The sequence below is a fragment of the Aedes aegypti genome, chromosome 3, assembly GCF_002204515.2.
Source record: "Aedes aegypti strain LVP_AGWG chromosome 3, AaegL5.0 Primary Assembly, whole genome shotgun sequence".
NCBI classification, from domain to species: domain Eukaryota; kingdom Metazoa; phylum Arthropoda; class Insecta; order Diptera; family Culicidae; genus Aedes; species Aedes aegypti.
In genome coordinates, this window is record NC_035109.1 from 360,486,753 (window position 1) to 360,502,695 (window position 15,943).

At 36.1% G+C, this 15,943-nt stretch overlaps 1 protein-coding gene across 2 annotated transcripts in view; it reads right to left on the bottom strand.

Annotated features, from left to right (window-relative positions):
• Nucleotides 1–15,631, bottom strand: part of LOC5574077 (protein cortex) — a 187,860-nt gene extending 172,229 nt beyond the window's left edge. The window contains exon 1 of one of the 2 annotated variants that reach the window (XM_021852288.1): nt 15,408–15,631. In XM_021852288.1, coding sequence (XP_021707980.1) covers nt 15,408–15,461 — 54 coding nt within the window. In that variant the 5' untranslated portion in view covers nt 15,462–15,631. The remainder of the gene's footprint in view (nt 1–15,407) is intronic. The other variant, XM_021852289.1, reaches the window with a different exon arrangement.
• Between the last annotated feature and the right edge of the window lie 312 nt (nt 15,632–15,943).

Consider the following 15,943-nt stretch of genomic DNA (forward strand, 5'->3'; position numbering starts at 1 on the left):
TTTGTACATTAGTCAAGTTTCACACAATTGGATAAAAATAAAACTCTCCTATGTCAGAGTGAATCAAGGAGGTTCCGAAATGGTTCTTGATCCCACTTACCCTACATGTTTTTTGTTTGATTTTGTTGAGATCTTTTATGGATCCCTGTCGGACGCTTGGAAAGATACTTAGAAGACTCCTGGCTCAATACCTAGTAGACTCTTTCAATTCTTGCAATATCAATGATAGACTACAGACATTATTTTATGTGTGTTTGTGAATAAATCAGTCAAACCATTATAAGGACTGTTCATTTTATAAAGTGGACACCTTGTACATGCCATATCTTTTTAATTTATCAATGAAAACGGAATCGGTTTTCTGTACAACGATCGACATATATTGTACAATATTATGATAATAAAAAGTCATAACATAATGATTAGAAGAAATTGACTGGAAAATTCAACAATCTATATTTTTTATTTTCAAAAACGGCTTCTTCTTCAAAAGCATCATCAACCAGAAGTAGAGTGTCCATCCCGGGACGTCCGGGACAAACAATCCCGGGATTTGACAAATTTCGGGATTTCCCGTTTCCCGGGATTTTATTTCTGACATCCCGGGATTCCCGAAACGTACGTAGAATTTGACGAAAACCACTAAATTTCAATGAAAAACAATGACATTTTTCCTCACTATAAACCTTACTTCATAAAGTAGAAAAGCATAACGATAAAGAGAATAAACGAGTCATTATTTTTATGAAAAGATCAATTTACCAAGAAAGAAACAAATGTTTTTATTTGTCTAGTTGTAAAGTTTTAATGCTTTTCTTTTCAACATTAGCCGATTTTATTATGCTGAGATAACAAATTTGAAAGTACACCTAAACTGCGGCAAATCACAAGTCAGTACCATATGTAAAAAGTAGGCATTGAGAAAATTGACTGAGAAGTTTTCAATGGACCTATGCACGGGTTCATTATTTGACGTTTTAGCGGTGCCGTGTTATTTATGGCACCATAGCAACCAGTGAATTCGGAACCGCTCAAACGTCAAATTAGTGAACTCGTGCATCGGTCCATCTCGTTTTCCATACAAATATTCAAAAAATTCCAGGAGATAGGAACATGTTTCGATCTCAATGAAACTTTCTTAATTTGCTTTTCACTCCATTACCTTTCCAAGAAAAATTTAAAGATGACCAAATAATGATTCATTTTTGTGTTACACGATGCAAAAATCTGCAGTGGACTGACATGCGTTTACTTTTCATTATGGGACAATTCGACTTTGTTTTTTTTTTTTTCTCCTAATTTTACTGAACAAAAAGTGATTTCCCGTTAGTGCAGCTGAAAGATCATTAGAAGATATAATGAAAACTGATATCAACTAAATTTTGACCAAAATGCAGAAGGGACTGACTTGCGATTCACGGCAGTAAACTTCAGTCAATAATTTTCAGTAATTGACTTTTAGCATGATCTATAATACCTTCAATGATCTGTAATCGTTTCTTTTGTTCTAAAGTTTTTATAACTTTTCAACTGTATGAAGCAAATTGTTTTAAAATTATGACTTAATTTTCATTCATAAGTGTAAAATACATTATCTGTTTATTTCATTGAAAAAAAAATTGTATTGCTAAATTTGTACTTCCATTTCAACCAAAATGCTAGTTTTATTGAAAATTTGATAAATCCCGGGATCCCGGGATTTCCCGGGACAAGCATAGATTTTTGTCCCGAATCCCGGGACGAGCAAAATGGCCGGGAAATGGACACTCTAATCAGAAACCTTTACGAAAATATTTGGTAATTTTTGGAGCAACAATTTTCCAGATATAGTAGTCTCATTTTTCACTGATTTCACAAAGCAAAACCTTTCAAATTCCAATTGAACTGATATGAGTAGAATTTTTAAGTTTAAAGTACGTCCTGGTGGAAGTACTAATACTGTATTAATATGAAAAATAACCTACGCCTTCATAGAGTTGCGAATCTGGTCCCCACGTTACATTAAAAGCACAATAGAAAAACAAATGCTTTGTTTCCAGAAGACCTTTCAAAGCACAATGACAATCATCAAAGTTGGGAACACTGCTGCAATGAAATCGAATTTATTTTTCGTGTATTGTTTTCGTAATGTGTTATTCTGAGATTACCCATCAAAATATTTGGAGAAAAACGCTTACAATTTCCAGTAGATCGATATATATGCGTACTAGATTTTAAAAGTATGAGATTTTTTAAGATAACGACAATAAAGGGAAAAATTTATACCTAAGAATACAGTTAAGGCTCGCGATATAGCTCTCTTTTATACAAATATAATTTCTTTAGTAATCCAAACCAATTTTTAACACGATTTTTACTTCCCTTTTTTGCTGAGAGTAAAAGGATGGTGTTTAAGCAAATTTGGCCATAAAGGATAAATTACTAGAATGACCTAGTGTTAAAGAACGGTGGAATATTATTGATATTGTTTAAAGCTTTACCTTGAGCAAAATGATAAAGGATACCAACAAACAATTTGTTTATAAAAATGATGATTTTTGTTATGCGAAAAATAATGCTTAACTTTGACGAACAGTTTTTCTTAGGAGTTTTTGGAAAAACTATTAAGTTCTTAAACCAAAAGCATTTTGTAAGTTTTTATAGTTTCATAACATTATAGAATAATAGTTGAACGATGCACAGAAAACCGATTACGACTTTATCAATAAATAAAAAAGATATGGCATAAACCAAGTGTTCACTTTATAAAATGAACAGTCCTTAAGATCTTTGAAAAACTTCCATAAAAATCGATTGCAACATCCCTTTTAGGAGTCCGCGAGATGTGTGTAGAACCTCAAAGGGGATCGTAGCTTCAAAAAGGTTGTGAAGACTTGTACATTATTAAATTATTTTTTGAACCTCAAAATAAGTTAGTACACAGATAAATAAGGACCTTCTATGCAGACACCAATGCACTACAACGCCATCTAAGACCCCTTAGAGGTTTACATCGCCTTTTTCTGAAATGGTTCGATTGCGAGTCGTTGACACTTGTTGGGGAGCAAACTTTCTCGGAGAATAATGAAACCTCTCGACAGCAGCTTATTGTATCGGTATTTTTAAAAACATACTTTATAGTCTCACGACTGATTCTCCGATACGAAGCTCTCCTAACCACATTTTCCGTGCGTTATAAATAGAATCAATTTACTGAACTAATAAATTCATCGATCTTCAGGTTATAACAGTCACTGAAAGACCTTTTGTGCTACTAACCGCCTATATGACATTCTTACAGGCAGAATATGTCAAACTGTCAGCATGTATGCAGTGGAGTGTTTGGGACTCACTACACACTGAAGGAAATATTATTTTATTTCCAACAAAACTAGTTCAAGTGCAATGAGGTGATTGAGTAATATCGTGAATCTGATTAGGCTTAATATTTCATGGATTGCATTACCTATCAGAGGTGACTACTAGATGATCATTACCGTATTCCACTAAATAAATATACTTTTTATGAAAACTGTGGAGATTCAGAGGTCTTTAGTAACAATAGTTGTGTAACTAACACTCCTTCCCTTCCTCAATGACCGTAAGGATGTCGACATACTGTTATTGGCTTTTGAATTTTTAACTCGCGATTTGTGTACATTGAGAATGGTTTGTTCATCCCAAACCCAATTTCTAGCACAGAAGTCCTTCAGTTTATCTGGTGAATCACGGAGCAGCAACTACGAATTTCAGATCATTTTTGGTTTTCATCTCGGTCTCGATCCGATACCATTGTTGTTACCCCGTACCCCCGTATTAGCACAAACTTATAAGTCACATTAATTCTATCGGATAAACCCTATAAATTGAAATGTTCCGTAATTTATTGATTATTATTTTAACTGCTCCTCCCACTATATGCAATCCCACCACCATACTTAGCTATAATAACGACTACGGCAAGTAGATATATGTAGGCAGAATTGCAAAAACACTGCACCAGAATGTGTCATTATCGGTTGCTTGAGCACAGACACCTCCTGGTGCTGGCAGCGCGCACGCTCAAAAGACCCCCCGTCGACTTCGTTTTCGTCTTCGTCGTCGTTTGCCCACCGAGCTTCAGAGACCATCCGTTCGGAAAAGCCAGACAATGCGACATAATGATGTGCGGAAAAATGCAGCCCAAACAAATCCGCGCGAGGAAATTCCACCGCGCGGTAGTGCACTATTGAAACGTCTTAATAATATCATAAACTAGCGCTCCGAAGCACAGTTGGTTCCCCGGTGCGCACGGTGTTTCGTTTACCGTTTTTAGAAAAAATAGTAAGCATTTAAACATCAAACGCCACCTAAACCTCTGATCAGATTTATAAAAAATATCCTTATACGATATTTTAAATTACGCCTTTTCGAAGGCATAACCATCAAAAACGTTGATTTTTAATACATTAACAAAGTACTTAATTCAATGCCAGAAGCCATTTTGATTTATTTTTTCAATTATATACAATCGTTCTATTTTAGGCACTTATGCCTAAGCCTTGGAGTCAATTTCATTTTGTAATTACATAAATGAACATGAACATAATATTTCATCAGAACAATCTCAATAGTTTAAAGATCATAGGATCTGGTCTTCGAAACAAATTTTAATATGAACTTACCTAGTGCATTACAGTGTATTACAAAGCGTATTTTTGTTTGAAAAAGTTAAGGGTAGGGTGATTGACATCTTGAAAACCCTGAAGTTATGTAAGTAATAACAAAATGATATTGGCTCCATTTTGCCCCATAAAACTTGTGCCTATAAATAAACATTTATTTTTTATGAAATCAAATGATTTTATTCAATTGAAAATATTACAAAAAAGGGTTTTGGAATTGAAATACTACGTTAATATATTAAAAATCAACGTTTCTGACGGTTAGGCCTTCAAAAGGGCGTATCTCAAATCGGCCTAGAGTTGTAGAACAAGTATTGGCTATTCCTTATTTATAGCAACGGTGAATGAAGCACCGTGAGTGCCTCACTGTGGAACACAGAGATTGAGCCCGTTGGGAGGTGAACGGGGATAAACTTCATAAGACCCCGTCCGTCGCGCTGTCAAAGTGAAATGTTTTCAATGGGGGCATTATTGGATGCCTGTGGTCGGCTCGAGTCCACCGTCGTCCATCGCATGGAGGTGAAGAATTGAGTTCGTTAAAATTAATTCAATTTATGTCCGGTGCGGTGTCATGACGGTGAATGGCGGTTAATAGATCACTTGGCGTTATTGTGAGGACACTCTCTGGCAGAACTGGAGCAATATCTTGGGGTCCTGTTGAAAACTGTGACTGTAGTGAACGGTTTTTCATTTAGCTAATAACTCGGTCGATGAAATTTTTGTAACTGCTTTTCTTTTTTCATTGGAAAATTTTCACCTTTCTTCATCATGTAACCACAGACAAACAAACATAACACCATGTAGAATGTCTTTGTTCTATTTCAAAATCGTCTCGTAAACATTGAGGAAAATTTAATGTTGTAACCATAATTGAGGGGCTAAATACAAAGGGGCGTAAGTGACATTTCAGTCAGTTTTTAATTCAAGTATATCAAAATATTCTACGGTTCCTGGGCTATTGTTTTGGTCCCGAGCCCTAAAAACACGAAAAAACGTTTTTTTCCAGTAAAAAATCATTTTTTGTGCAATTTTATAGTTTTTTTGATATGCCAAAATCTTTAGTTTTCATTTTATCTAAGAAAACTGGAATCCGATTCAAAAGTTAAAATTTAAAAAATAAATAAAAATTTTACAAGGTTGCGATTTATTTGGTCACCCTATTTCGGAAATGGTCACCCTATTAAAAAAAATCCAAAAACAAGTATATCTTTATTTCGGATAAGGAACAAAATAGCACGGGATTCGGTGACCCACTAGATCGGTTTTTCACATTTTATGAATCGACAAATTTTTTGGCCGTGAGCTGACAGTGTAGCCTAGAAGATAATCCAAACGAACATACGTGCAACAAATGCGATCGCAAAAAGTTATGGCAAACACTTGATATCAATACGAATTAGGAGGGACGCAGACTGGTGCTTTCCTTTCTAACTCGATCATTATGATCCTTCTGCAGAAGCGACAGAGCGTTATTCTGACAAGATTGGGAAGCACCTGGAGGAACCCAGATAGCCGTAGCTATGCAGCATTACAATGCTGAGGGTCGTGAGTTCGAATCCTGCTGGTTTGGGATGGTTTAGAGTTGGAAAAAGACCATTCAAAGAATACTTTCAGTTAATATCTTTGGAAAAGCTTCATTGGAAACCAGGCTATGTGTCAGTTGGGACGTAACGCCGAAAAATAAGAAAAAGGAGCGCTTATCAAGTACGCCGCATATTCTTCAGAACTGCTTTACCGTTACTCCAATCATACTGTTTTTCATACCTTATCCATTTTTCTATAAGAAATTAATTCTATTTAATGTCAACGTATCACTCTGTCTAAAATTCATGATTTAAAAACGGCCCTGTTATGCACTTTCCGAACTGCCATCACAAAGCTATATAGTTCATAAATGAGTAAACATTTCAAATTCGTCAAGTTCATACTGTTTGACGCTGATTCAAAAACGGTGACAGGCCTGTTATTTCCCACGTTTCATGAATCAAATGTTTCACCCAAAAGTCTTAGGCATATCTCTGATATTCCACATTTTATTCGTATAACCATGTTGATTGAATCTGTAAATGTTGTATGGAGCTTATTCGCCTTCAAATATGTATGTATTAACCTGTAATGTGTCGTTTCTCGATAACCGTCTTCAAGCACGAGTCTTACGAAATTGACTAAAATATATCCTCATTGGCTACAAAAATAATTAATTTATTTTTTTGGTTCATACCGAAATCAAGAGATTTTAAACTGCAAAAAATGCATTGAAATGGTTAGACACATTGTGTAGCTTATTGACAAAAACACGCAACATACAATCTTGAACAAATCTGGTAAACTTTGAAAGATTTTGTGTACAATAAACGGTTGAATTTCCTAAGTAATTTCAATAAGAATCCATGTAATATTCAGCAATTATTAGAAAAAAAATGTTAGAAGTGTATGAGCTCTCAATTAGATCTTACGAAGAACTGGAGTTCCTGGGGAAAACCTACAGGCATCAGCCTGCTTCAGCATTAAATTCAATTATCTGGAAGATGTTTGAATGAATCTGGAAGAATTATTTATTGGATTATAATTCGAACTTTTTTTTAAACCATGGTGGGATTCTCAAACATATTCGTCGAGAGATTTATTGTACATGCATAAACTAGCAGATTATAACAAATCGAATTCATTTACATCGAATTATGCATTTTTTTCTGGACAGAAAATATCACAAAACGGGAATTACACGGAATTTTATAATCAGCTGATTCCGGTATAGTGCGTGGATATAATGATGATATAATCACAGAATAAATTTCAAGTGTTTTGAAGAATTTGAGTAGAAAACTAATCAATATTGAACTTTTGAAAATTCCTGCTAGATTCCTTTAAGAATTTCTTCATTCGAAAATCCTAGGGAATTCCTTTAACAAAATCTTAAGGAAATATTCGATTAATTGAAATCATGTAATAATGTTCCTGCAAGAATTGTCCAAACAAATGTGATAACAATCTACGAAAAAATCCTGAAGGAACAGCTAGACGAATTCATAAATGGCTTCCTTCGAAAATTTGTGGGGAAAATTACAAGAAATAAATGCTAAGAATTTTTTGGATGAATCTCCTTCACAATTATTGAAGGAATCTGTAGGTGTTGGAATTTTGGCTTCTGTTTGCTTTATTTCGTTGATCATTGAAAATTTTTCAATACTATTCCTTGATGAAATTCAATATGGCGGCCCAACTTTCACTTCTTCGAAAAATTGGTTTACGTGCCGACAAAGCAATATAATGAAGAAAAATCTTTTTGGATCCGGCTTCGAAACTATTAACATACTTCAATGGAAGCCCTAAATGGCCAATACCAATCATAACACTATGTGACCCCTTGTTTAGGAGCCCATGGAAAACGCGAAAACGGATGAAGCTAAATTAATTATTAGTCACACTTGGACTTTTCGCAAGGGGCCCATTTGGATCCCTTGAGACCAACCAGCCAAGAACGACACGGCGCATTAAGCACGCCAATTTTAACGACATGCATTTATGGCTTATGACCGAGGCACGGCCAATTTGCTAATCAGCCTCAAGCTCGGCGGGCTTCTTGTGTTATTGTTAATTATATACAATTGGTTAGCTATGAATACTTCAAGGAGTGTGTTGTTTTTCCTGCTGACCCAAGCGTCATTTTTTTCCTTCCTCATCAGCAGTCGCCTCTGTAACCGATACCTTTTGGCTGGTTGGCAGAAATAAGACATTAAAGCGTTGCTTGTTATGTTTTTCTGCACACCATAAACTTGAATGCTGTGCGACGACGTGACAGCGAGGCTCTCTGCTGGGCGATGAAAAATGTTGCTTAATTTTGATGCTATTTATTTTATTGCGCATTTCAAATAAACTTGTTCGATGGGTAGGTCTCTGCCCGTGGTCAAGTACTGTACTTACCTGCTTGTTGACTGCTTCCATGGCGGTGCCCAGAGGGAACTCAATTTTTCAACGGGTCGACTTTAATGGTCTTTTGATTTTAGTTCTGATTGGGCGCAGGCTTGGCGCAAAAGCTTGCAATCGAGCACCAATCAAATTACGCCAGCATTTATGACAGGTTTGGGTAAAACAAATGTGTCCTGTTTAGGTTGTGTACAGCGGGCGGAGAAGTTATTATGCCTTCGGTCCGGGATTGATGGCTTACAGAAGTAATTGATTAATGGTGTCTAATAAACTCTCAAATGCACTAGTTCAAATAAAGTTCTGAACGATACGTATGTTAGTGAAAATAGTAGTAGAAGAATTTGGAGCCAGAGTGATTCCTAAAAAAAACCTCTCTTCAATGAGTATGATTGCTAACACGAACGAATGAAAGGCTTCCTTTCAAATTCGTGGATTTTAAAACTTCCGCTAAACATGCAAAAATTGAAAACATGTGTTTCTCTGAAATACGTGTATTCTTCCAGAGGGTGAAATGGATAATGTTGAAATAATCGATATTTTCAGAGCAGTAAATCGAATCAGTCTCCAGCTCTACGATTCAAATGAGGAAGCAAAGGGTATCGCCGACCGTGGCCAGTAGTTCCGAATTAGGCTTCGTTCCAACAAATCTGAAGGCTGTATAACTGATCTTGTTCTTGTAGACATAGAACTGCTTCTTCTTCTTCTTTTTCTTCTTCTTCTTCTTCTTCTTCTTCTTCTTCTTCTTCTTCTTCTTCTTCTTCTTGGCATTAACGTCCTCATTGGGACAGAGCCTGCTTCTCAGCTTAGTGTTCTTATGAGCACTTCCACAGTTATTAACTGAGAGCTTTCTTTGTCAGAGTTGCCATTTTCGCATTCGTATATCGTGTGGCAGGTACGATTATACTCTATGCCCAGGGAAGTCAAGGAAATTTCCATTACGAAAAGATCCTGTACCGACCGGGAATGAAACCCAGACACCTTCAGCATCGCTTTGCTTTGTAGCCGTGGACTCTAACCACTCGGCTAAGGAAGGCCCCAAATAGATAGAAATGCGTTTTTCTTAATATTTTCAAAAATAAAAAACTTGTTGTGCTTGAAAATATAAATTATAACGTTAAAATAAAAACAAAAGCTCTTCATTTTTAGTCATTAAGTAGACATGTTGTCTCGATTTGAGGATTCCAAATAAATTGATCAGATTAAGATAAGGGTCTTGGAATCATACTAGATACAAATTCAACTTTAAAATTACAAAGATGATGAAACATTAGACCAAATGGTGAATGAAATAATCAATAACGAGTGGGTTTTTGACTGCCACATTTCGTTGTTGAGCCCAATTACTTAATTTTGGTTATATTACCAAAGTTTTCATAAGGTAGATTAGCTTTAATTAGAAAGAAAATACCCAACTTGAATTCATAATACCCCCTTTGGCTTTTATATATAATAATTAATGCAAATATCGTTGTCATCTTGCATTGATACGATAAATTCGTTATATATTTAGGTAATGTCATATTTGAAGACATGAAAACATTGTGGCTTCTCATGTTAGCAGATTCGTTTGTTCACCACTGGCCAAGGCATACCGTATATATTCGAAAATTAATGAATTGCTAGACACGATCATTTTCAAGAATCACGGATGCAACAACGGAACTACAATGTAGTTATTCCACCGTCGTCTTAATGCTGTCCCTGCAAAGCCCCCTAAATCATTAGCAATGAATCTCTGGCGCTCGTGTCAATACGGAGGCTATCCGAGTCAACCCAGCGGCAAGCATAATGGTCAAATGGTCTAGGTAAAGAAGAGTGGAAGTGGACTATACAGTGGCATATTAGTGATCATCAATGTATGTTATTTTTCTAAGTGAAACAAATGTGATTAAATATTACAAACCATTGGAAATTGATCATCAAAGTAGATCAATCGTTATTTGGTTTAAACGGTTGGTTTTCGTGCCACTACTAGAAGCTGGTGAACAATTTATCGGGGATAATTTGTTCAGCTACATCAGATGGAACCATAATGGATTTTCTGTTTCAGGATAAGTATTAGTAACCATGTGAACCGTATATGTGTACAATTATAATGATTTTACCACAGGGACAAAGATGATTCAATATGTATTGCTCTGTGCATGCTTTTTTTTCCCTCGAATATTTTATTTCACACATTCAAAGAGAACCGGCGGTATCCAAAAATGGGTGATTTTGTGAAATTTTCGCAATTTATGTATCAACATTATTTTTTATCTCAAACTATTAGAGCTACTATTTAGATTGTATTACAAAAATTATTTGCGATATTATTTTATGATTTACAAAATTCCGATACTAATTTAAGTTTACAGCCTTGCCTTACATTACTGCAATTCAATTGTGCATCAGCTATCTTTAATCTGTAGCGATAATTTTGGACGAATCTGTTTACCATCTATGTGTATGCCGTTCGCAATACTCGACACAATACCACAATGCACAATGCTGAAACGTATTTCGGAAAAAGTATTCTTCTCTTACTCAACAAACAGTTGAAAGCTTGACGTCGGTTAATGCATACACTCTAGTGATTTTGATAACTTTATAGTGCCTGTTTGCTGAATCAGGTACGTAGGTATTCATTTTGTAAATTTCAATTTTTTTCATTTGATTACAAATTGATTACTCTCATGCAGGGTGATGGATCTCGAAGAAGATCTTCTGTTACTTTCGCAGCTAGATGATATTCCACAGGAACCGACCACGTCGAAATCTTCAGAAGCAATGAAGCGTGCGGCAAGTTCTCCAGCTACTAATGCAGACAAAAAAGGACGTATTGACGATGCCAATGGAATGAAATTAGTCGTCAAGCGACCTGGAATGGACGTTGACGGCGATTTCTTTGAGAAACTAATGTCCGAATTAGTGACACAGCAAATGGAAATACCGGCGGATCAACAGCAACCGACATTTCTTGGTTCAGGAATTTCTCAAGGGGTCGCTTGGTTTACGGCTAAGGACCTCTTTAGTTATAACTGGCTCAAGGCTGTTCTGGTAGCCATATCTGAAAACACTGTTATGCCTTCTTTTGAGATACTACTAGATTCAACACCCGTTCCACTCCGAAGAGTAATAATTTCGATTCCGCTGGTACCCAAGCTTGGAAAACACCCACAGGAAACCATTTTGCGTCTCATTACTAAATTGAATAAAAATCTCAACACCAAGTACTGGAAGGTGTTCCGTTTGCTTAATCCAGTAAATGGAAAACAATCAGTGGTCCTGGGAGTTGATGAAGACTCGGTGGTACAAATAGAAGCTCAAAAGAACAAAATATTCTACGCCATGTCACAAGTTTTTGTCAGAGTTTACCCGAAGCAACAGTAAAACAATTGTTCGATAATTATGAATGAATTCGTTTGAATAAATACACTTTTGAACTAATTTAAATCGTCTCGTTTCGTTACTGAATTATTTAGATATTATCAGATCCGTATTATCCGTATTAGCCAGGGGTTCACAAACTGAACAACATGTAATCTATAACAGCTTTTGAATCAACCAACGGACTAGGCAACCAGCTTTCATGCGTGCGTAAACGTGGGAGTTTCGAAGGGGGCTGGTGTCTTCAGTAAACTTATTCATTGATTTACGATGTATAAGTCCGCTGCGATGACTCAATGGTGATTGAAATGCGCAGTAATTCTTTCAAAGTGTATCACGAATCGACTTTAATTTACCTATATGGAAACCCAATGGAAACTATAAGTGAATACTTTTCAGCCAGATGAAACCATAAGGTGTTCAGCTCTTACAGCTGCTTTGAATTGAAGCAGACCAATCGTTGTATATCCTACTTATAAAGTATCTTTGGAAGACTTGAAGAACAACATGCTAACATGTGCCATCAATGATGTGCTATTTCTAAACAGTTATTTTCGTAACACCAATATGGAGGCCGCACATGCTATGTGCGAACACAGGTAAATGATGATAATGGCTACATAGATCGATTGCGAGGCACAAATCTCCCAATTGGAGGGGAACGTGCCGCTTGAGCCATTTTTCCTGATACCTGAACCACTCGGCTAAGGAAGGCCCCAAATAGATAGAAATGCGTTTTTCTTAATATTTTCAAAAATAAAAAACTTGTTGTGCTTGAAAATATAAATTATAACGTTAAAATAAAAACAAAAGCTCTTCATTTTTAGTCATTAAGTAGACATGTTGTCTCGATTTGAGGATTCCAAATAAATTGATCAGATTAAGATAAGGGTCTTGGAATCATACTAGATACAAATTCAACTTTAAAATTACAAAGATGATGAAACATTAGACCAAATGGTGAATGAAATAATCAATAACGAGTGGGTTTTTGACTGCCACATTTCGTTGTTGAGCCCAATTACTTAATTTTGGTTATATTACCAAAGTTTTCATAAGGTAGATTAGCTTTAATTAGAAAGAAAATACCCAACTTGAATTCATAATACCCCCTTTGGCTTTTATATATAATAATTAATGCAAATATCGTTGTCATCTTGCATTGATACGATAAATTCGTTATATATTTAGGTAATGTCATATTTGAAGACATGAAAACATTGTGGCTTCTCATGTTAGCAGATTCGTTTGTTCACCACTGGCCAAGGCATACCGTATATATTCGAAAATTAATGAATTGCTAGACACGATCATTTTCAAGAATCACGGATGCAACAACGGAACTACAATGTAGTTATTCCACCGTCGTCTTAATGCTGTCCCTGCAAAGCCCCCTAAATCATTAGCAATGAATCTCTGGCGCTCGTGTCAATACGGAGGCTATCCGAGTCAACCCAGCGGCAAGCATAAATTCCGAGGTGATTTATGGAAAACATTTTTTTTTTTCGTGCGGTCCCACTGCAACTTACAGAAACTCCCGATCCCGAAGCCTGCAATAATTTAAAAGATTTTATACAAATGATTTTCTATTTTATTTATAGTAGCCTCGAGTGACGATTGTTGTTAACCGACCGCGCCGCAATTGCCACATACCAACCTGGGTTTTCAATACCGACAAACGAAGAATCAGCTCTTAGTTCGTTTTCGTGATCGAAATTACCGGCTCGCAATCCGCGCGGGCTGCCGAACGTGTTCGCGTCTTCGTAAATTACCATCCTTTTCTTGCACACACACCCACCACTCGAAACGAGGACCCCGTAGACATAAGGGTATATGCTATTCAATATAATTCCGCCAATCAGCGTTCTACACGAAAGTGCTCGAAATGCCATGAGGTAAAATAAATGTTTTTTCAATTTCGTTTCGCTTCATTAAAATCGAAATATTTTGCCGATTTTTATTGTTACTAAAAATAATAGTAAAATAGCAGTCTATAGTCGTATAAGGAGACTAGTTTACTCAGAAATCAGCTGCTTGAAATAATCACAAAAAATGCATTCAGAATGAACATTTATGTAATTCATCATCCATTGGGATAAGGCTGAATATTCACTTCACGTCATCTAAAATATGATGAAATTTACACTTCATGCTTTCGAATCGGAGAGAAGACAAAAAAGAGCACATACTACCCATAGTTTCAACAAGAAAATCACAACCTGGAAGATTTACGCAACAAAAGCGTTGCATGCATATGTTTGTCAAATGTGAAGTACGTTATTTTTATCAAACTGAGATTCAATATATTTTATTAGTCATTTTGTTAACAAAGTTTTTATCTATTGACCAATTGTTGACTAGAGTATATTGTTCCCAATTTGATAATGATAATGCTGAAGTAATTGTGTATTTACGGTTCAACTTGATAACTAGAGAATCTGGACAAAATATGTTCTGTTCCCCTACTAAAACGGCATCATATCAGCTTCCTGACAGTATTTTCTCGATCTTTTTTTTCTTCGTAAAAATGTGCTATCGGATAGAAATTGAGAAAAAAGAGTTTTGGAATAAAATAATCGTACATATATTCTAGATTGAATAAATACCAAAAATGTCCTAAACACCGGTTTTTTATTAATTGAAATCCTCTGCAGAAAATTGAATATCTTAAAAAACTACAACCGCACAAGTGCCCAAAATATTTTTTTCCCTATGAGAATGTCAATTTTCCTATAGGAAAACAGTAGGCACATAACGTCAACCAATTACAGTTTTCAATGCTAGGAATTCCGTGAATAGTTTTGATACGTATCGACATGGAAAAAGCACATATCGCATACCCTTACCCCGTGCTACACTGATTAGCCGCCCTCAGCTGCTTCGGCAATTCGCCTCTACCACTAACCGGTGCGGTATGCATAGGATAAATCGGTACCGTCATACCCGTGGGCCATCGCTACGGCACTCGGTAATAACAGCAACCGCAAGAACTTTTGACACTTGATTGTACACTTAATAATGACTAGTTCCACAGGCAACCCGGTAGACCTCCACCCTGGCCCTGGCGAAAGCTATAGCTTGCTATGTAATTTTTTCAATCGAACTGGGATTTTGTGGACCAGAAGATTTCCTCCATTCGATAATAGCTACTGGCCTACTAAGTCCCAACTTGTTTGGAAATTGTCCGACAGATAGCAAGCGGTGCGGCGCGGAGTGATTTTGGAAGTTCAGGACACGAGTAGGCGTTGAATGCACAGCCCAAAACGAATGGAACCAGAGAATATGCACTGAGTTGGGATTTTCGAGTGACATTAACGTTACATTATGTAATGTCCTGTGAGCTTGCATTCGTAATGCCCTTGGAAATCCCAAAATGTTGCATGTCACGGCAAAGAAGCGGATTCAACAACAAAGATGCAAGTGGGGATGGTAAACAAAATAGTGATATTAAAAGTGAGTGGCACTTACCTTTTTGACTTCGTTGATCCAGCAATTGTCACGTTTCAACACTTGACATTCCATTATCACTAAGGTTCACCTTTTTAAAAAATAAACTAACACAATTCTAATATTGATAAGAATACATTGAATAATCTAAAAATATGTTTTCAGAAAAAGTCGCATGTCAACAACACACTACCTATTGGTATTGTGATTTTTTTTTACAATGGATTCTCTATCGGGATAGTGAGACACGGTGAGTATCATGATTCCAACCTAACACAGTACGGAGTAGCTCAAATTGCTCATTAACCTTCTGTCTGCAAAAAAAAAGTTTCGTTGTATGTGCCTTTGAATTATATTGACCCCAAATTCAAATCGTGATAACTTCGCGAAACTTTTATTTTTTTTTCTTGCTGTTTTGGAAAGCAGGGGGAATTTTTTGTAAAAAAAAATAGGTAAAAATATAGCGAATTTTTAATCAACGCTTTTTCTCAGAATTATTGGAATTGCTATTGGTTGCATTTACAAGTGTTGTAACCAATCACGGTAGTCGACACGTT